Genomic DNA, 23,380 nt, shown 5'->3' on the forward strand with positions numbered 1-23,380 from the left:
AGTGTAGGTTATAAAGTCCACTTTGCGTAGAGAAAGATGAACAGATCTTGTGTGCTGCAGAGTCAGTATCTGGGGCATGCCTGCTCCAGGCTATTTGGTGGTTATTTTTGTACCAGCTGATCATAAAAAACAACAAAACAAACATTTCTTTGATACTAAAGAATGAAATGCTCAGGCATATATAAATAGAAGAACATGAGAACATAAGAATTAGGATCAGGAATAGGCCATATGGCCCCTTGAGCCTGCTCCACCATTCAATAAGATCATGGCTGATCTGATCATGGACTCAGCTCCACTTCCCTGCCCGCTTCCCATAACCCCTTACCGTTTCAGAAACTGTCTATTGCGGTCTTAAATTTATTCAATGTCCCAGCTTCCACAGCACTCTGGACAGAGAATTCCACAGATTTACAACCCTCTGAGGAAATTTCTCATCTGTTTTAAATGGGCGGCCCTTTATTCTAAGATCATGCCCTCGAGTTCTAGTCTCCATCAGTGCAAACATCCTCTCTGCATCCACCTTGTCAAGCCCCCTCATAATCTTATACGTTTTGGTAAGATCACCTCTCATTCTTCTGAATTCCAATGAGTAGAGGTCCAACCTACTCAACCTTTCCTCATAAATCAACTCCCTCATCCCCGGAATCAACCTAGTGAACCTTCTCTGAACTGCCTCCAAAGCAAGTATATCCTTTCGTAAATATGGAAACCAAAACTGCACACAGTACTCCAGGTGTGGCCTCACCAATACCCCGTATGGCTGTAGCAAGATGTTGTGTTTGTTATTGTAGGTAGGGATTTGGATGACAATTTTATCTTCCTGCTCTAGACACTCCTTTTGTAATTATAGTCCTGATCTTTCCACAATTGTTAGCCAATGATCTTCTAGTCTTGATTTTTGGATTATACCATTTGATGTTGATCTGAACCCAAATCATGCAATAAGAATCAATTCATCTGCTCTTCTCCCCGTGCTTTAACTTTGTGAAGTTAGCCACATTGGTAGGAAAAATAGAAAAGTAGAGTATTTTTTAAATGTTGCGAGATTGGGAAATGTTGGTGTTCAGAGGGACCTGGGTGTCCTTGTACACACATCACTGAAAGTTAACATGCAGGTACAGCAAGCAATTAGAAAAGCAAATGGTATATTGGCCTTTATTACAAGAGGATTTGAGTACAAAAGTAAAGATGTCTTACTGCAATTATATCGGGCCCTGGTGTATCGTGTACAGTTTTAGTCTCCTTACCGAAGGAAGGATATACTTGCCCAAGAGGGAGTGCAACAAAGGTACATCAGACCGATTTCCTCAGATGAGGGATTGACAGGGTAGATGCAGGGAGGATGTTTTCCCTGGCTGGAAAGTCGAGAACCAGGGGTCAGAGTCTCAGAATAAGGGGTCGGCCATTTAGGTCTAAGATGAGAAGAAATTTCTTCACTCAGAGGGTTGTAAATCTGTGGAATTCTCTACCCCAGAGGACTGTGGATGCTCAGTCTTTGAGTACATTCAAGACAGAGATCGATAGATTTTTGGATATTGAAGAAATCAAGGGATATGGAGATAGTGGAGTTGAGGTCGAAGATCAGCCATGATTTTATTGAATGGCGGAGCAGGCTCAAGGGGCCGAATGGCCTACTCCTGTTCCTATTTCTTATGTTCTTGTGTTCTGAGATAGAGTGGTGGTCATCTATCTGTTCCTAACTGATCGATCATCGGTCCATTTACACAACAACAAACCTCTGTTCTCGTCAAACACTCTACGTGCATGCAATTGTTTTTCAGAGATTTGGGGACCTGAGTGACAAGAGGACTTGCCCTTGAGCCATTCTTGTGTAGAATGCTCTGAGGTTCCTCTCTGCTCCCTGCACCAAAGGCACTTTTAATCGGCCTTGGGGACATCCCAGGGATATGCAGATATTTGTGGATTACGGTGTCCAATATAATTCAGACAGCTTGCTTCATTTAAATGCAATCCTGGAATCTTTGGGCTGTGAATCCCAGGATATCGGGGCCATTTAAGGATCCTGGAATTGCTAGTCCTCCATTGACGTCTGTTTCCAGAAACACCTGATAGGCTGGTTTATTGGGGGGAAACTGTGAATGGATTTGATCTGAACAGATGCTGCTGGCATTATTTAGATGCGAAGGCCACACCTGGAATACTGCGTGCAGTTTTGGTTTCCATATTTACGAAAGGATATACTTGCCTTGGATGCAGTTCAGAGAAGGTTCACTCGGTTGATTCCAGGGATGAGGGGGTTGACTTATGAGGAAAGGGTGAGGAGGTTGGGCCTCTACTCATTGGAATTCAGAAGAATGAGAGGTGATCTTATCACAACGTGTAAGATTATTAGGGGGCTGGACAAGGTGGATGCAGAGAGGATGTTTCCACAGATGGGGGAGACTAGAACTAGAGGGCATGACCTTAGAATAAATAGTTTAAAACGGAGATGGAGAAATTTCCTCTGAGGGTTGTAAATCTGTGGAATTCGCTGCCTCAGAGAGCTGTGGAAGTTGGGACATTGAATAAATTTAAGACAGAAAGAGACAGTTTCTTAAACGATAAAGGGATGAGGGGTTATGGGGAGCGAGCAGGGAATTGGAGCCGAGTCCATGATCGGATCAGCCAAGATCATATTAAATGACGGAGCAGGCTCGAGGGGCCGTATGGCCTACTCCTGCTCCTATTTCTTACGTGCTTATTGTGGGACTAAGTGGACAGCTGAGAGTCAGCACAGCTGCAATGGGCTGAATGGAATTTTACCGAATGAGGCCAATGAGTGAATCCCGAAATCTCACAGCGACATCCGAGATTGCAAATCGAAAGGGGCAACATTGGAAAGTAAAATGCCTCAGTGACATTACCTTTGCTGCCTGTATATCGCGCATGTAGTATTTTAACAGTTCAGTCAATTTCAGGTCTTCATCACTGGATACTCTTCCTTCTACTTTCTGCAGAAGTAGAGGGGAAAAAAAAAAAGAGAGATCAGTAAAAGGAAAGGCTGCTTTGTAATGAAGCCAACAACAGTTGAGTTAATTTTAACCAGAAGTATAAACACTTGCTATAATACAAAGTCTTCTCAAGCAATAGTAACACTTCCCAACAAGGAGAATTGCCTAGTATAGGCCACAGCACGAGCAGGTTCTAAGTCACCACTCGCTTCGAACTGTGGCGTGACCAACACTTCATCCAACAACTTTTAATTATCCAGCACCTTCAATGTAGTAAAACGTCGTAAGGTGCTTCACAGGAGTCAAAACAAAATTTAACACCGAACCACAAAAGGAGAAATTAAGGCAGATGACCAAAGGCTCAGCCAAATAGGTAGGTTTCAAGGAGCGTCTTAAAAGGAGAAAGGTAGTGAGGCAGAGAGGTTGAGGCAGGGAGTTCAAGAGCTTGGGGCCCAGGCAACGGAAGGCACAGCCACCAATGGTTGAGCAATTAGTATCAGGGATGCTCAAAAGGGCAGATTAGAGGAGTGTAGATATCTTGGGGGGGGGGGGGGGGGTTGTGGGGCTGCAGGAGATTACAGAGATAGGGAGGGGCGAGGCCACGGAGGGATTTATAAACAAAGGATGAGAATTTTGAAATCGAGGCGTTGTTTAACTGGGAGCCAATGTCAGTCAGCGAGCACAGGGGGTGATGGGCGAGCAGGACTTGGTGCGAGTTAGGACACAGGCTGCCGAGTTTTGGATCACCTCAAGTCACCCAATGGTCATGAGCTTGAACATCCAACACCGGTATACCATGGCTGCATTGGGTCTCGGCTACCTGCCACTTGTATCTTGACCTGTGTTTTAAGAGTTTGTGTAGCCGCTTTTTATCCCCTGCAATCCCCAACTTAATGTCTTGCGTGTCTGGCTCTGGTACACACAAAGTAGAAGGGGCACCACCTCGCTCTCCAGTTTATGCCCATCGCACAATAGTTTTCATTAACACACGCGTTGCATTTCAAGGAGGTCCACTACCACCTTCTCAAGGGCAAATGGGGATGTGCAATATCTGCCGGCTACACCCACATCCCACAAATTCATTTTTAAAAATTCTCCAACAAGCAAAAATAGTTGTCCCATTTGGGAGTGCTGCCTACAGATCCTGACCCAAATCGACAGCTGAGCACTTGACTGATGTGTTGCATTGTGTTGTGTCAACTCCATCGCAACATCTGGAACACAGTGAGTGCGCCAGAAACTAGTGCGAATCAGGACGTGCCCGGAAACCACCTACACACCGACCTGACCGCCAGCTCCACCCCCACCCACCACCCCCGCAAAAACTTGGCCCAGTACTCACTCTCTCTCTCCAGAGAGACAGAGAGACAGAGAGACAGAGAGACAGAGAGACAGAGAGACAGAGAGACAGAGAGACAGAGAGACAGAGAGACAGAGAGACAGAGAGACAGAGAGACAGAGAGACAGAGAGACAGAGAGACAGAGAGACAGAGAGACAGAGAGACAGAGAGACAGAGAGACAGAGAGACAGACTTCCACACCAGTGTACCCGAGAAGGAATGGGTTACACACATCGGGCAGGAGTTTTATTTGTCTAACTTGAGACATCGAAAAGCAACACTTGTGTTAAGGAAAACTATTGTGTGATGGGCATAAAGTGGGCAGAGAACGAGGTGGTGCTTTATCCTACTTTGCGTGTACCAGAGCCAGAAATACAAGACATTAAGTTGGGGACTGCAGGGGATAAAAAGACGAGGCTACACAAAAATGCTTAATACAAGTGCCAATACCTCTCTGGATTAAAGACACAGGAAAAGGAGGAGGCCATTCAGCCCTTTGAGTCTGTAACACCAGTCAACAAGATCCAGTCGATCTGCATCGTAACTCCATCTACCCGTCTTTGCTCCACGTCCCTTAAGATTATTAGCCAACAAAAAGCCATCTTTCTCAGTCTTGAAATTGGCCGAGCATTTCTTGAATATTGTGTACCTTGAGTATAGTGTACAGTTTTGTCTCCTAATATGAGGAAGGACGTGCTTGCTATTGAGGGAGTGCAGCGAAGGTTCACCAGACTGATTCCCGGGATGGCAGAATTAACATATGAAGAAAGATTGGATCAACTAGGCTTATATTCACTGGAATTTAGAAGAATGAGAGGGGATCTCAGAAACATAAAATTCTGACAGGATTGGACAGGTTAGTTGCAGGAAGATTGTTCCCGATGTTGGGGAAGTCCAGAACCAAGGGTCACAGTCTAAGGATAAGGGGTAAGCCATTTAGGACCGAGATGAGGAGAAACTTCTTCACCCAGAGAATTGTGATCCTGTGGAATTCTCTACCATAGAAAGTAGTTGAGGCCAGTTCGTTAGATATATTCAAAAGGGAGTTAGATGTGGCCCTTACGGCTAAAGGGATCAAGGGGTATGGAGAGAAGGCTGGGTGGGGTACTGAGGTGAATGATCAGCCATGATCATATAGAATGGTGGTGCAGGCTCGAAGGACCGAATGGCCTACTCCTGCACCTATTTTCTCTGTTTCACAGCCTTTTTAAGGGAAGAAAATGAGAGAAACTTCCACGACACCCTTTGCATTTCCTGGTCTCGCTCCTGAACGGCAGAGTTCTGACTTGAAGATTGTGCCAGCATTTAATGGTGATCGGCAACTTAGTGAGGGACATCAAATTAAGGTTTCCACTCTCTTCTTCCCTTCCCTCCCAAATTCCTGCTTCGACAGCATCCGGATCAAAACGGTGCGATAAATACCACACGCGTTCAAGCCAGCTGATCAAAGTTCCGAACGATCTCGGCCCATCTCCCATGGCTCTGGCCAATTGCTTTGCATTTTTCCTCAGTTTTTCTTCCCATCGGGAAACACCAAAGCTTTTTCTTTCAAATGACAAAAAAAACGAGGGGCAGGAAAAGCCCATGGGGCCTGCCCCACAGAGTCGTGACTCCTGAAGCATCGTGACAGATACCCCACTACCCACCAGCAGCCGACGTAACTTCCCGGGAGAGGCAAAACAAACCAATTGAAAAGCAAGGATAATTAAAGGGGGAAAAAAAATCATCTGGATAATTCTTCAGGTCCCCTCAGGAGATAGAAACTAGTCCCGGAGACTACATTGACCATGTTTATATTCCCTCAACAGTCCTTCCCAATACCAGCCACACGGTAACAGGGAGTAATAAACTTTTCAGCTTAAAATGCAATCTACTTTCCAACAATCTCTTCCATATTGTGGGGAATAATTTCCTTGGGCGTCCCTCACCAGATGCCATGAAGCTCCCTCAGATATTCCTACTTGTTGACTTGCGAAGGGGGCGGGGGAAGATAGCGAACTGACTCTCTCCTTCCAGGACCTCAGTATCTCCGGCTCTTTTAGGTCACCTCACACCCCCTCATTGCAGCAACTGCCCACTGACTTGCAAAGGGGACAGGAGTAAGCTAGCCAGAGAATGAACCCTCTCAAACCATCGGTCAGGAAACTGTCCCACTTAAATGGAACGGTCTAGTTGAGAGAATCAAAAGCTACTGCAGCAAAACGCGGCCCAAGGGCATCACACATGTGCAAGTTCAGATTAAATATAAATCTCCGCGTGCGTCCTGGTGAATTTTAGTAAGATTTTCATTCAAACAAGTATCAAATGATCTAGCTGGAAGGAGTTACTCGATCGCGAAAGACATGAATGCGTGAGCCCAATTTCGATTCACCATCCAGCCCACTTCCATCGGCTCCGAGCAAACATACAAGATGCTGGAGGGAGACTTCATCCAAGGTACCAATATATAGTAGACGGACAGATAGATAAGGGCATCAATAGATATGGAGCCAGGGCAGTAAATGGGATCGAGATACAGACCATCCGTGAGCTAATTGAATGGTGGGACAGGCTTGAGAGGCTGAACGGCCTCCATCTGTTCTTAATAAATAAGGGGTTACCTTATGATGATAGATTGAGTAGACTGAGTCTTTACTCTTTGGAGTTCAGAAGGATGAGGGGTGATCTTATAGAAACATTTAAAATCATGAAAGGGATAGACAAGATAGAGGCAAAGAGGTTGTTTCCACTGGTCGGGGAGACTAGAACTAGGGGGCACAGCCTCAAAATAAGGGGGAGCCAATTTAAAACCGAGTTGAGAAGGAATTTCTTCTCCCAGAGGGTTGTGAATCTGTGGAATTCTCTGCCCAAGGAAGCAGTTGAGGCTAGCTCATTATCTGTGATTTGAATATATTCAGATAGATTTTTAACCAATAAGGGAATTAAGGGTTTTGGGGAGCGGGCGGGTAAGTGGAGCTGAGTCCACGGCCAGATCAGCCGTGATCTTGTTGTTCTTATGTTATTAATGTTGGGGAAGTCCAGAACCAGGGGTCACAGTCTAAGGATAAGGGGTAAGCCATTTAGGACCGAGATGAGGAGAAACTTCTTCACCCAGAGAGTGGTGAACCTGTGGAATTCTCTACTACAGAAAGTTGTTGAGGCCAATTCACTAAATATATTCAAAAAGGAGTTCGATGTAGTCCTTACTACTCGGGGATCAAGGGGTATGGCGAGAAAGCAGGAATGGGGTACTGAAGTTGCATGTTCAGCAATGAACTCATTGAATGGCAGTGCAGGCTCGAAGGGCCGAATGGCCTACTCCTGCACCTATTTTCTATGTTTCTATGTTTAACAAAGATGAACAACACTGAATGAATCTTCGCCGATAGCGGGATATAATTTGGCTTTGATTGAAAAAGGACTTTCCTGCATTCCAGGATTTTTCATTTAGCAGTAAAATAATCCACACTTACCCTAAGCTTTTCAAACATCTCGGAAAGTTTGATGTAGTAGCTGGAAAAAGAAAAAGTAGTCACACATCTTCAAGAACTACACATTCTTCTTCTCTTCCCTAACCTGGATTTTGTTTGGAACAGGGGCTGGACGCAGTATTGGGGACAAACATAGAAACTAAATGGGGGTTCGGCTGTACTGCAGACTCTATCCTTCCAACTCTGGCCAAGCGTGTCCTCATCTCCCCGCTCCCCCCTCCTTCCTCCCACCATCGGGGCACAGCTTTCAACCCCCACACCCTGCTCTCTGCAATGGCCATGCTCAACCCTCCAGCTCACCCCTCATCATGCATTTATTTGGGACACCTCCTCTTAACCTCGCTCACTCTTCCCCGCTCAGGTCCCCCGGCCTCTGCAGCTCCTCCAGATGTCCCGTCGCACAAAAGGCACTTTTGAAAAAAAAGATATCGGTGCAGCATCCAAAAATCTGGAGTTCCGGACTCCGGGACGATCCACGGCAGGGTCGTCATGAATCCATAAAACGTTCCGGACTCCGGACCGGACAACCCCGCCAACCTCGGGGCCTCGCCGCTGCCTGACCTCCGGGCCTGCTCGCCAGCCTGCCCGAACACCACCTTGGTGGGGCCCCCTCGCTCGACGATGACCTCCTTGGCGGGGCTGGACAGTCCAAACAGTTCTTCTGCGGGAATTCTCTCTTCTCCTCCCCCCCCCCACCCCCGCAACGGGCTTTCTAATGTTCCGAAATTCGAAAATACCCGAACCTAGGCTCAGGTGTTTCCGGATTCGAGAAGTCAGAAAACAAAACTGAAAATCTGGAAAAACACGGAATCCGGAATGGCCTCTGTCCCGAGGGTTTGGGATTTTGGATGCTCAACCTGTATATAAAGTGCAAGTTTTAGTTAGGGCCAAGCAGTCCGCTTGATTGACAGCCCATCCACCACCTTGCACACCCACCTCCTCCATCACCAGTATACCATGGCTGCAGTGCGTACTATCTACAGGATGCACTGTAGCAACTCACCGAAGCTTCTTCGACAGCACCTCCCAAGCCTCCAACACCCAGGTGGTCAACGTGCTCCCAAGTCCCGTGCTATCCAGACTTGGACAGTATCAGCCCCTGGCTACGTGGGTATCACTTTTTCCTCGGAGTCAGAAGGTTGTGGGTTCAATTCACTCCAGGGAGTTGAGCACAAAAAAATAAATAAATCTAGGCTGACACTCCAATGCAGTGCTGAGGGAGTGCTGCACCGTCAGAGGTGCTGTTAAACTGAGACTCCTTCTGCTCTCTCAAGTGGCCGTAAAAGATCCCACGGCACTATTTCGAAGAGCGGGGGGGGGAAGTTATCCCCGGTGTCCTGGCCAATATTTATCCCTCAATCAACATAACACAAAAACAGATTATCTGGTCATTATAACATTGCTGTTTGTGGGAGCTTGCTGTGTGCAAATTGGCTGCCACCTTTTCCCCACATTACAACAGTGACTACACTCCAAAAGTACTTAATTAGTTGTAAACTGCTTCGAGACGCCCGGTGGTCGTGAAAGGCGCTATATAAATGCAAGCCTTTCTTTCTATAAATCGCCATTGCTTCACCATCACTGGCTCAAAGTCCTGGAACTCCCTCCCCAACAGCAGTGTGGGAGCACCTTCACCACACGGACAGAGCGCAGCGGTTCAAGGCTCACCATCACGCCCTGAAGGGCAACTCGGAACGGGCAACAAACATCGGCCTCGTCGGCAGCGCCCACAACCAGAGAATTATATTATTAAAGTTGTTGTACACACGCGCTGCGGGAATTCCACAACGTCGGGACACGTGACGCAGAGGGCTCAACCCCGGGCGGGGTGTTACCGCGCAGACAATGATGCAAGGACTCACTTCTTCAGCGGAGCGCACTCCTCCATCCCAAGCTCATTCAAGGAAGTGGATAAATGAATGTAATCGTCGGAAACATCTGGAAATAAGAGAGACGGCGCCCATCAAAACAAGGAGGTTTGGCAGTCAGCTCAAAAATTTGTACTTACAATTCTTTTTAAAAAATATATAAAAAGCCACCGTTAGTTCTTTATACAGCGAGTGCCTCAGGCCAATCCGCACATACTTTTGTGAGTTCGAGTCATTTTTTCCGCTTTTGTTGCAGAGTCTTTAATTTTGGTGCCATATTCTATAAGGAATGTCTTCTCGTGTTCAAAGAATTCATCAACATCCTGCACAAGAAAGGAGGTTTTTTTTAAAATATACAAAGAATGTACAGCACAGTTTCAGGGCATTCGCCCAACAGGTCGGTTTTATGCTCCCATAAGCCTCCTCCCACCTTGTTACATCTCACCCTAGCCCCATAGCCTTCCATTTCTTTCTCCCTCATGTACGTGTCTCGTTTTCCCCTTTAAATGCAGGATGCCATTCGCCTCAATGGCTCCGTGTGGTAACGTGTTCCGCATTCTGATCAGAGTTTCTCAGAAATTCCTTGTTGGATTAATTCGGGACCACCTTATATTTAAGGCACTAGATTTTGACGTCAAAATTGGAGCTAGGCCATTCAGGGGTGATGTCGGGAAGCATTTCTTCAGAAACAGTAGAGTAAATCTGGAATTCTCTCCCCAAAATGTTGTTGAGGTTAGGTCAATTAATATTTCAAAACTTGATTGAAACGACTTTTGTTAGACAAGGGTCTCAGCAACATAGTGAAATGTCCCAAGGTGCTTCACAGGAGTGTTGCAAGACAAAAAAATAGCACCGAGTCACACAAGTAGAAATTAGGGCAGGTGACCAAAATATTAGTCAAAAAGAGGTAGGTTATAAGGAGCGTCTTGAAGGAGGAAAGAGAGGTCGAGAAGGAATTCCAGAGCTTGGGGCCGAGGCAACAGAAGGCATGGCCACCGATGGTTGAGCGATTGTAATGAGGAATGCTCAGGAGGGCACAAATTGGAGGAGCGCAGATATGAAGGGATATGGCACCAAGGTAGGTAACAAGAGTGAAGATACAGATCAGCCATTATCTAACGGAATGCAGAACAGGCTCAAGGGACTGAATGGCCTCCTCCTGTTCACATGACCCATATCCAAACCAGCGCACATCTGAACTAGCAGCCTGGAATGCAGGCAGTAAGCAGAGAGCTGATCTGGGAAACTGGGCTTCATTAGAAACCAAACTGGACATCAGTCTGCCATAGATGTCCAGTGTCAGGCAGCTCTGGCACAGTCTCATCGCCAAATCACTGCAAATCACGACCCAGCCGAAAGCAAGATTAAATTACATTGCATTTATAGCGCAGAAACAGGCCATTCAGCCCAACCGCTCCGTGCTGGTGTTTATGTTCCACACCAGCCTCCTCCCTCCCCTTTTCATCTCACCGCATCACCATATCCTTCCATTCCTTTCTCCCTCGCGTGTTTATGTAGTTTACCCTTAAATGCATCGGTGCTATTTGTCTCAACTACTCCCTGTGGTAGTAAATGCCACACTCGCCTCTCTCTGGGTAAAGAAGTTTCTCCTGAATTCCTTTTAAGATTTATTGGTAACGATCTTGTATTTACGGCCCCGAGTTTTGGTCTCGCCGACATCTGCCCCATCAAACCCCTTCATAATTTTGAAGACTTCTATCAGGTCACCCCTCAGCCTTGCCTTTGAGAGAAAGTGAGCCTGTTCATCCTTTCCTGATAAGTATAACCTCTCTATTCTGGTATCATCCTGGTAAATCGATTTTCCACCTTCTCCAGTGCCTTGATATCCTTTTCATGAGAGGCCATAATTGTACACAGTACTCCAAGTGTGGTCTAACCAAGGTTCCATACAAGTTTAGCATGTCTTTGCTTTTCAGCTCTATCCCTCTAGAAATATTTTGCTCGCTTTTTAAAAAAAAAATGATTGAAATGGTGTTATTAACCCAGGTCGCTGCATTTAGCGACGTGTCTGCAACCTTAGATCCTTTTGCTCCTCTATTTAGACACCATTTAGAGTATGTGGTCTCCTTGTTCTTCCTCCCAAAATGCACCACCTCACACTCCTCTACATTCATTGGCCAATTACACACCCATTCTGGTGCCTTCTTGGTGCAGTTTCCCCTCAGTATTAACTATACTCCACAATTCATCTGCAAATTTTGACATTTTATTTCAGATTCCAGAGTCCAAATTGTTTATGTAAATTGCGATACAATAATGGCTCCAGCACCGATCCTTGTGGAACACCAATTTCCACCTTTTGACAGTGTGAATAGCTACCCTCAATCCTTACTCTGTATTTTGTGTTCTGTAGCCAGCTTGTTATCCATTCTGCTCTTTGCCCCGTGGCTCCAGACGCTCGGACCTGAAGATTAAGGTTTAGTGATACCCATGGACCATGTGGTGCCAGATACAACGACCTTTGACATCAATGCAACTGGACTTTCTCAAGGGCAACATATGAACATAAGAATTAGGAGCAGGAGTAGGCCATTCGGCCCCTCGAACCTGCTCCTCCATTCAATAAGATCATGGCTGATCTTCTACCTCAACTCCACTTTACTGCACTATCCCCATATTATCCAAAAATTTATCGATCACCATCTTGAATATACTCAAGGACTGAGCCTCCACAGCCCTCTTGGGTAGAGAATTCCAGATATTGACCAACCTCAGAGTGAAGACATTTCTCCTCATCTCAGTCCTAAATGGCCGACACCTGATTCTGAGACTGTGGCCCCTGGTTCTGGACTCCCCAGCCAGGGGGAAACATCCTCCCTGCGAGAATGTTGTATGTTTCAATGAGATCACCTCTCATTCTTCTAAATTCGAGAGAATATAGGCCCAATCTACTCAATCTCTCCCCATAGGACAAACCCCCCCACCCCCCCATCCCAGGTCTCTGAAACACTTCCAATATTCCACCACTGCACATAATCTATGTGGTGTTTAGTGCCCAATTTACCAGAGATTTTTTAAAAAAATGTAAAGGACTAAATTACCTTGGCCCCAGAGATGAGCACTTCATCAGCGCTCTTCATCATGCTCTTCAAAAACCCGCCAAACATCTCCTTCGTGTTCTTCCTTCGGACACTTAGCTGAAAAACAAACAGAGGATAGTCAGTCAGTCAGTTGAACCAAGTACAGACCAGCCAGGATCTGGCTGAATGGCAGAACAGGCTCGAGGGGTTGAATGGCTGACTCCGGTTCCTAAAGGCTACTCAGAAGGCAGTCGCTGCTCAGTTAGACCCTGTGCTTGGAAACATTGGCCCCTTTAAGTCAGGCTGCCATGCTAGCGGATTGAGATTTCCCCCACTTTTTGCAGAGTTCCTTGCGAGAGCGCTACTGTTTTTCCCCCCCCCCCCCCCCCAATGATGGAAGTTGAAGTCATTGGCTTCCGGGAGAGCCGGGCATTACTGGTGTCCTTTTATGCCAGGATATCTGTGCTTAGAAACGGGAGGCCCAAAGCTCGAACTCATGAATGTATAAACGGGCAGTGACGCTGCCTTCAACTTAGAGTTCTTTAATGCAGGAGTGCACTCCAGTGCTGAAGTGCATTTTTAAATGGACGTGTCTCGGACAAGTTATTTCAAAAGGGAATTGAATGCATACCAGAAAAGGAAAAATTTGCAGTGCTATGGGAAGAGAACAGGTAGAGGGAGACTAATTGGATTGCTCTTTCAAAGGGCCGGCACAACATGATGGGCTGGGTGGCCCCCTTCTGTGCTGTAATTATTCTATGATTTTCCACACGAAAGCAACAGTAAAAGCATCAACCATAGTTTCATAGAATGATACAGCACAGAAAGAGGCCATTCGGCCCATCGTTCTGCTGCCTGCTCTTTGAAAGAGCTCTCCAATTAGTCCCACTCCCTGCACTTTCCCCATAGCCCCGATAAAATGTTTTCCCTTCAAGTATTTATCCAATTCTCTTTTGAAAGTTACTCTCGAATCTACTCCCACCGCCCTTTCAGGCCGTGCATTCCAGATCATAACACACGGTGTGTAGTTTCCTCATCATCCCTCTGGTTCTTTTACCAATCACCTTAAATCTTCGTCTTCGGTTTATCGACCATTAACCTTCGCTGCACTCGGGAGAATAACCCCAGCTTCTCTATGTAACTGATCCCTGGTACCATTCTAGTAAATCTCCTCTGCACCCTCTCCAAGGTCTTCACATCCTTCCTAAAAGAAGGAGTGGCCAGAATTGGACACACTACTCCTGCTGAGGTTTAACCAGTGATTTATAAAGATATAGCATAACTTCCTTGTTTTTGTGCTCTATGCCTCTATTTATAAAGCCAAGGATCCCATATGCTTCAACAGCCTTCTCAAAAAAAAAAGTTTGAAGGAGAGGGGAAACAAGCAGGAAAAAAAAAGGGTGACAAAAACAGTAAAAACACACAAATTTAAAGGCACTATGTCTAAATGCACGTAGCATTCGTAACAAAATAGATGAGTTGCCGACACAAATAGATACAAATGGTATGATCTGATGGCCATAACAGAGACGTGGTTGCAAGGTGACCAGGACTGGGCATTAAACATTCAGGGGTATTTGACAATCCGGAAGGACAGACAGAAAGGAAAAGGAGGTGGGATAGCTCTGTTGATAAAGGATGGAATCACTGCAACAGAGAGAAACGATATTGGCTCAAATGATCAGGATGTTGAAACAGTTTGGGTGGAGAGAAGGAACAATAAGGGGAAAAAGTCACTGGTGGGCGCAGTCTATAAGACCTTCTAACAGTAGCAACTCTGTTTGTCGCAGCATAGACCAGGAAATAGTGGGGGCTTGTAAAAAGGGAACAGCAATAATCATGGGTGATTTTAACCTCCATATTGATTGGACAAATCAAATTGGTCTGGGTAGCCCGGAGGAAGAATTCAGAGTGCATAAGGGACAGGTTCCTGGACCAGTATGTAATGGAACCAACCAAGGGAGCAGGCTATCTTAGATCTGGTCCTGTGTAATGAGACAGGATTAATAAACAATCTCCTAGTAAAGGATCCCCTCGGAATGAGTGATCATAGCATGGTTGAATTTCAAATTCAGATGGAGGATGAGAAAGTTGGATCTCTAACCAGCGTACTAAGCTTAAATAAAGGAGACTATGAAGGTATGAGGGCAGAGTTGGCTAAAGTGGACTGAGATAATAGATTAAAGTGTAGGACGGTTGATGAACAGTGGTGTACATTTAAGGAGATATTTCATAACTCTCAAGAAAAATATATTCCAGTGAGGAGGAAAGGGTGTAAGAGAAAAGATAGCCATCTGTGGCTAACTAAAGAAATAAAGGATGGTATCCAATTAAAAACAAGGTGATACAAAGTGGCCAAAACTAGAGAGAAGACAGAAGATTGGGAAGCTTTTAAAAGCCAGCAAAGACTAACTAAAAAAATGATTAAGAAAGGGAAGATAGACTATGAAAGTAAACTAGCACAAAATATAAAAACAGATAGCAAGAGTTTCTATAGGTATATAAAAAGGGAAAAAAAAAGTGGCTAGAGTAAATGTTGATCCCTTAGAGGACGAGACCAGGGAATTAGTAATGGGAAACATGGAGATGGCAGAAACTCTGAACAAATATTTTGTATCAGTCTTTACGGTAGAGGACACTAACAATATTCCGACAGTGGACAGTTAAGGGGCTATAGGGGGGCGGAACTTAATACAATCACTAAGGAGGTGGTACTCAGTAAGATAATGGGACTAAATACGGATAAATCCCCTGGACCCGATGGCTTGCATCCTAGGGTCTTGAGAAGTAGCAGCAGGGATAGTGGATGCATTGTTTGTAATTTACCAAAATTCCCTGGATTCTGGGAAAGTCCCAGCAGATTGGAAAACTGCAAATGTAACACCCCTATTTAAAAAAGGAGGCAGACAAAAAGCAGGAAACCATAGACCAGTTAGCATAACATCTGTGGTTGGGAAAATGTTGGAGCCCATTATTAAAGAAGCAGTAGCAGGACATTTGGAAAAGCAAAATTCGGTCAGGCAGAGTCAGCATGGATTTATGAAGGGGAAGTCATGTTTGACAAATTTGCTAGAGTTCTTTGAGGAGGTAACGAACAGGGTGGATAAAGGGGAACCGGTGGATGTGGTGTATTTGGATTTCCAGAAGGCATTTGACAAGGTGCCACATAAAAGGTTACTGCACAAGATAAAAGTTCACAGGTTTGGGGGTAATATATTAGCATGGATAGTGGATTGGCTAACAGAAAACAGAGAGTCGGGATAAATGGTTCATTCTCAGGTTGGCAATCAGTAACTAGTGGGGTGCCGCAGTGATCAGTGCTGGGACTCCAACTATTTACAATCGATATTAACGACTTTCAGGAAGGGACAGAGTGTAACGTAGCCAAGTTTGCTGATGATGCAAAGATGGGAGGAAAAGCACTGTGTGAGGAGGACACAAAAAATCTGCAAAAGGACAGAGACAGGCTAGGTGAGTGGGCAAAAATCTGGCAGATGGAGTATAAATGTTGGAAAGGGTAAGGTGATGCACTTTGGCAGAAAAAAAAAAATCAAAGAGCAGGTTATTATTTAAATGGAGAAAGATTGCAAAGTGCTGCAGTACAGTGGGACCTGGGGGTACTTGTGCATGAAACACAAAAGGTTAGTATGCAGGTACAGCAAGTGATCAGGAAGGCCAATGGAATCTTGGCTTTTATTGTAAAGGGGATGGAGTATAAAAGCAGGGAAGTCTTGCTACAGCTATTCAGGGTATTGGTGAGGCCACACCTGGAATACTGCGTGCAGTTTTGGTTACCATATTTACGAAAGGATATACTTGCTTTGGAGGCAGTTCAGAGAAGGTCCACTAGATTGATTCCGGAGATGAGGAGGTTGACTTATGAGGAAAGGTTGAGGAGGTTGGGCCTCTACTCACTGGAATTCAGAAGAATGAGAGGTGATCTTACCAAAACGTATTAAGATTATGAGGGGGCTTGACAAGGTTGATGCAGAGAGGATGTTTCCACTGATGGGGGAGACTAGAACTAGAGGGCATGATAGAATAAGGGGTCGCCCATTTAAAATCAAGATGAGGAGGAATTTCCTGAGGATTGTAAATCTATGGAATTCGCTGCCTCAGAGCTATGGAAGCTGGGACATTGAATAAATTTAAGTCAGAGATAGACAGATTCTTAAACGATAAGGGGATAAGGGGTTATGAGGAGCAGCAGGGGAGTGGAGCTGAGTCCATGATCGGATCAGCCATGATATTGAATGGCGGAGCAGGCTCGAGGGGCCGTATGGCCTACTCCTGCTCCTATTTCTTATGTTATGTAATTTGCCCTGCCCTCTTCAAAAAAAGTGTACCTAATCCCCTAGATGTCTGTTCCTGCCCCCCTTTAAACATTGTACCATTTTGTTTATATTGTCTCTCCTCATTCTTCCTATCAAAATGCATCACATTTCTGTGCTTTAAATTTTATCTGCCATATGCCTGCCCATTTTACCAGTCTAACTCCTTCTGAAGACGGTTACTATCCTCCTCACTGTTGCTTACATTTCAGAGTTTCATGTCATCTGCAAACTTTGAAATAATAATTGGGCTCCATTTTCCCCAATGCCGTTTTTTGGCGTACTGCCAGAGTTACACCTGTTTTTCTTGGCCCCAATTACTCCAAAAAAAATAAAAGTAGCAAGTTTCCCCGTTCTATTTTTTGAACTGGTGCCGCGCAGCCTGTCCTGTGGCCAAATATCTGCACCGAAAAAACAATGCTCTTCTGCGCATGCGCAGGGGAAAAAAAAAAAAGGAGGTTTTTGACGTGATTGCTATGGACGAGCATGCCCAGTACACTCCCAGTCATTCGCCCATTGTTAAAGATCCAGTTGTACATGAGAACTTCAATTCTCATTGGAAAAAAAATCAGAGCTGCAGAAGGCTTGCACAAGGTATGGCAGTGTCAGTATTGCTCCCATGATTAAATTGTACCTTTGCAAAAAGCTTAACATGGCAAGCAGGACAAGGTTCTCTGTTCTACTCCCCAAGGTCGATACCCTAGTATCGACCACACCCAGGTCTGAGCAAGCACAATGATTAGGAACCTCCCCCTGCCCCCCGGGCTTCATTTGAAGCATGGTGTAGGCTTCTCATGTCTTCCGTTCATCTTCCACAGCCCCCACCCCCCGGGCTTCTTTTCAAGCCGAGCCCTGAGCCCATGTCCGGGGGAGAGAAGAATTCTGCTTGCTGACGCTCCGACCCTCGAGCCCGGTTTGGAGACGTTCAGTGGTGGTGGTGGTGGTGCAGTTTTTAAAAAGTTAAAAACTTAAAGAATTCCATTAAACTTCCATTTTCTGCGTTAAGTTTTAAAAATTTAAGCTTGGTTATGGATATGTGCGTGTTCTTAACCCCACTCCAAAACTTTGTCTAAAAACAATGGCGTCTTTCTGCACCGATTTTTTTAATGTGCGCTGGTTTCTCTTAAGCGCCCAGAAGGTTTTTCGGGAGTGGTCACATACGCCGTCCGAGGAGAAATTTAAATTGGCCAAACTTCCATAAATGCGAAAAACTGCCTTGGCCATCAGGTTACGCACCCTAGGACGCAAAAAAAAAAAACTAACCTAAAAAATTGTAACTGAGTTACGCTGGCACACAAAGATTGGGGAAACTTAGGCCAAAAAAAAAGCGGGCCAAAAAAAAACACAAATCGCTGGGGAAAATTGAGCCCAATACAACCAAGTCCAGGTCATTAATTTACATTAAAAAAAAGTGGTCCTAATACTGAGCTCTGAGGAACACCACTCCTTCCAGTCTGAAAAACAACCGTTCAACACTGTTTCCTGTCCCTTAACCAATTTTGCATTCATACTGCCCCTGTCCCTTCAATACCAAGCTTTTTTCATTTTGCCAACAAGTCTATTATGTGGCACTCTGTCAAATGCTTTCTAAAAGCCTGATCTTGGGACCAATGTTCACGTTGTGTGGCAGTGTGGTGGTGTGGTGGTTTGGGGCTTCCTCGCTGGCTTTTCAATCGGAATAGCTGTGCATGCGCGAAAATTTCAATGGGCCACGCGTGCAAACATTTTGTTTTTAAACAGGGAACGTTGCCTGCAAATCTCAGACATTTTTCCCCCTCTATTTCCCTGGTTTTCTCCACCCTTCCTAAATTGTTTTGTTTCAAGCAGATATGTTTTTAAAAAAAAGCCCACTCGTAACAAGTGGTGTCGTGGTTATGGTCCTGGACCAGTGACCCAGAGGTCAAGAGTTCAAACCTCGCAGTAGTCAAGTTATGAAACTGAAGTCAGTAATTATGGGTTTGCACCAGGAACGTTGTCGTATTGTCGGACCCCAAATATCCATCAGGGAAAGAAAGAACTTGCATTTCTATAGCGCCTTTCATGCTCTCAGGACGTCCCAAAGCACTTTTCAACCAATGAGGTAATTTTGGAGTGTAGTCACTGTTGTAATGTGGGAAACACGGCAGCCAATTTGCGCACAGCAAGCTCCCACAAAACAGCAATGAGATAATGACCAGATAATCTGTTTTTAGTGATGTTGGTTGAGGGATAAATATTGGCCTGGACACCACGGGAGAACTCCCCTGCCCTTCTTAGAATAATCCTGATGGATCTTTTACATGCACCGAAAAGAGCAGACGGGTTGAACGCCTCAAATTGAAAGACAGCACCCCAGACAGTGCTGCATTCCCTCAGTGCTCTACTGAAGTGTCAGCCTGCATTATGTGCAACCGTCTGACTCGGAGGCAAAACGGCTACCACAGAGCCATAGGAATGGGACTCACCACCCACCCCTGGTCTGGCTCACACCCTGTCCCACACTGCATGGATGATGCTTGGTTTTTCTCCCACATTACAACAGTGACTACACCCTAAAAGTACTTCATTGGCTCTAAAGCGCTTTCAGACGTCCAGTGGTGGCGAAAGGCGCTATATAAATGCAAGTTTTTTTTCTCTCCGAAAGGGACCCAATGATCCACTGGGTTACTAAAAAAAATATAACTGCTGAAGGAGGTGACCCATCAGCACCTTCTGAAGGAGTGATGAGGGATGGGTAAACGTTAGTCTTGCTGCCATCGCACACATCCGGAGAACAGCATTTAAAAAATGCTGTAATACCCTATTCTTGGCACCAAGTGTAAAGCTCTTGCGGATACCATTTGATTGTTGGATTAAACAGTTGCAATCACTTGCTGTGCAGTGGTGCTAAACGATCAGCTTTCACTGAGCTGCACTCACTGTGCCAAGTTGGCGCTGATTCAGCAAGTGAAGAGTAATTGCTCATTAATTTTGCCTTAATTATTAGCTAGCTTCTCAATCTTCTCCTTTACTTTGCGATTGGCTCAGCAACAGAGGACTCGACCACATCAATGTCACTCATTACGGTTAAGCTTCAAATAAATGTTTCCTCGCCTCCCAGCGCCGAGGATACCCGTCTGATAGATTATAAAGGCTAGTCTCAGACAGGTGCGTAGAGATAGACCACACATTAAGATCCTAGTCTCAACTATCCAGTCAGACCGAGGTTCTCCCCTGGCATGCAAGTCAAACGCAAAACTCTTAACACACTTCTTTAAGCGGGCCAGCTGCGGAGGAAGAATGCCAGGGGATTGGGAGGAGGGTCCTTGCTCTTTCATTGGCGTTGCGTGCAGGCGGTGGACGAGGTGGAACAATTCAAGGATTAGCTTATCGGCCTTTTGACAGGTTTCTCTCTCCCCATCCTCAGCCACCCAAAGCCATGGCCCTTTCTGGGAGTGGATGGATCACTTAACCGCAGCCTGGCACTCAGTGTTGACCAATCACAGGTAGTCGTCATCATAGGCGGTCCCTCGAAATGAGGATGACTTGCTTCCACGCCAAAAAAGGACACGTTCACAGGTGTTTCAATGAAGGACACGAACTACATCCTGAAGGGTGGAAGATGTGTCTGCGTGGATTTTTATTTATTTTTTTTTTAAAAACGTGGGGTGACCGTTGCATACCAGCCACCACACGGGCTTGAAAGAGCCAGGTCTTGGTCCAATGGCAAGGATTACCCGAGACGACTGGAAACCAGCTCTGCTGCACGGACCTAGTGCGCACACATATCGCAATGTGGGCTGGCCCGTGCTGCCCCTGGGCCACTCCACCCCGACTTGACACCATCATTAATTCCACGCACAAGAACTTGCATTTATATGGTGCCTTTAACGGAGTAAAACATCCCAAGGCGCTTCACAGGAGCGTTATCAAACAGTTGGCACTGAGCCATATAGGAAGATATTAGCAGAGGTAACCAAAAGCTTGCTCAAGGAGAGAGTTTTAAGGAGCGTCTTAAAAAAAAAAGAGAGTGGGGAGCAGAGAGAGAATCCCAGACCTACGGGCCGAGGCAGCTGAAGGCAACAGTGATGTGAAGGAAATGATGCGTGCGCAAGTACTCCAACAGATGGGAGCTTGCATGCACAGTCCAGTGTCCTCTCGAAAAGCACAGAACTTCAAGTTTTACACTAGTTCGTGCAGTAATCCAGTTCCCCTTCACTCCAGATCATCAGCTGGATTAGCTCCATCAGTGGAGCTAGCCAGTTTGTACTGGTGGGCAGATTTAAATGTTGTTTCTTCTCCTGTCCCAACAAAAGCTACACATGCATCAACAAAAAATATCACTTTTCACAACACAGACTTCGAATAGACAATTGGAAAAGGAACCGGGAGGGTAGATGAGGAGAATGTTTTTATATAAACGCAGTGAGTTATGATGATCTGGAACGCACGACCTAAAAGTGCGTGGAAGCAGATTCAATAGTAACTTTCAACAAAGAATTGGATAAATACTTGAAAAAGAAAGATATGCAGCATTATGGAGAAAGAGCGGGGAGTGGGACTAACTGGAAAGCTCTTTCAAAGACAGGTACAATCGGCCTCTTTCCGTGCTGTATTATTCAGAGATTGTATGAGGAGAGGGGGACATCCGTGAATAGGAGGGATATTAATGGAGCAGCTAGGAAGTGGAAAGGACCACATTGAGCAAGAACGTTTAAAAGGAGCAATCCGGCACACTGGTCAAAAACATGCCAGGTTTAAATTAAAGCCTCTTCATTACCTTCAGATTGAGTAAGTTTGCAATATGAAACTTGGCTCATCGAATTTTTAACCTCATTCGAAGGCAAGGAGAGATAAACGAGTAGGAAACGGCAAAGCAAGCACTGGCTTTATTTCCTGAAGCCGGGCAGGGAAGTGGCCTGACAAACCCAATAAACTCCCCCCCCACTCCCAACCAACCAACTCAATCCCCCCTGCACTGACTAACCCATTAACGTCCCGATTCCTCCCCCTACACTCCCGACCAATTAACGCCCCCCCGCCCAACCCAATTAAGCAACCCCCCAGACTCAACACCCCTGTCCTGTTCCCAACCAATCCAATAACACCCCCCCCGAATGAACGCCGCCAATCTCTCCCCCAACCCAATAACCCCCCCATCTCCCTCCTCCTCCTCCTCCTCCTCCACCACCCCTCCCCCCCCACTGACTGAACAACAGCCATCCCTCCCCCCTGACCCCGACCCAATAATGCCACCCTCCCCCCAACCAAATAACGCCCACCCAGCCCTTTCCACGACCAACTCAATAACCCCGCCAACCAGCCCCCTCCCGACCCAATAATGTCCCCGACCCGGGAGCTTTTAAGGAAGGAAGAAGATTGCCTTACATCCTGGTCATATTCCAGGAACACGTGGAAGTTGTGGTCTTTGCCCAACACGGTGTGAACCGCAAGTCGCTGAAGGAAGACCTCGTGGATGGACACCGTCTTCTTAAAGACAGCCAGGTACTCCCTAAACAATAAAACGGGAAGGGAAATGTGAGTATTATCAGCGATATTCATTTATTACTGCAGATTATTGAATGTATTATGCAGAGAGCAGAATCGGTGATGTTTAAACGGTGACTGAAAACCATGTCTCGGTCACACGTGCAACATTAGTTCCCTCCCCCGGTAATTAATGCATCGAATTAGTTTGTAAATGCCAACAGCAAGTGTTATTAAATGATATACTAAACCAAAATACATTCGGAAAAAGCCTAAATATTAAATTCACAAATCACCAAATTCTGGGTAGGTTCTGACTTTAAAACAGCTTAAAAACCCGCGCTCGACTTCTGCATCCCGAGCTCCCGCAAGGTGCTCCTTGAACCAACACCTTCCATACTCGCAGCCCACCTCCCCAACAAGCTGGAGTTTAAGGCGGACGGAAATCGGTCATCAGCTTACGCTTCGAGTTCTTGCTTCATCTTATTAAACTCTTCTTTCGACATGGAACCTTCACCTTCGCCAAGCTTCTGCATTTTCTCTCGCGCCACGTCGAAGTCAGGTTTGGCAGGTGCTGGAGGGATCTAAATGGTGGGAGGAGCAGTGGGGGGTGGGGAAAGGAATTTTTGAAAAGTTAACTTAAACAAAACCAGAGTTTCATCACATGTTTTCTCTACCACCTCCCCCACGCCAATACACATCTACCCAAAGCCACAAACTCTTTTCTCCTCTGCCCCACCAATCCCAATCCGCGTCTACCCAAAGCCAAGTAACCTTCCCCCCTCATTCCACCCCCCACCAAATAAACATCCAGCCACGGCCGAGTACCCTTTAGCTCCCCCCACCCAGAGAGGAGGTGCCCAGACCAGGATGCTGTGCTCCAGGTGGGGTCTGACCAAGACTCCATACAACTGAACCCTTGCTTCCTCCC

The 23,380-nt window shown here is 45.8% G+C and overlaps 1 protein-coding gene across 1 annotated transcript in view; it reads right to left on the bottom strand.

Moving 5' to 3' along the window:
• LOC139272756 (sorting nexin-5-like) overlaps positions 1-23,380 on the bottom strand; it is an 80,168-nt gene that overhangs the window by 23,152 nt on the left and 33,636 nt on the right. The window contains exons 5-11 of the mRNA XM_070888868.1: positions 22,912-23,033; positions 22,351-22,474; positions 12,695-12,790; positions 9,850-9,955; positions 9,627-9,702; positions 7,747-7,786; positions 2,868-2,954 (exon numbers count right to left, since the gene is read on the bottom strand). Coding sequence (XP_070744969.1) covers positions 2,868-2,954; positions 7,747-7,786; positions 9,627-9,702; positions 9,850-9,955; positions 12,695-12,790; positions 22,351-22,474; positions 22,912-23,033 — 651 coding nt within the window. The remainder of the gene's footprint in view (positions 1-2,867; positions 2,955-7,746; positions 7,787-9,626; positions 9,703-9,849; positions 9,956-12,694; positions 12,791-22,350; positions 22,475-22,911; positions 23,034-23,380) is intronic.

Source organism: Pristiophorus japonicus, chromosome 9, assembly GCF_044704955.1.
Source record: "Pristiophorus japonicus isolate sPriJap1 chromosome 9, sPriJap1.hap1, whole genome shotgun sequence".
Classification (NCBI taxonomy): Eukaryota; Metazoa; Chordata; class Chondrichthyes; family Pristiophoridae; genus Pristiophorus; species Pristiophorus japonicus.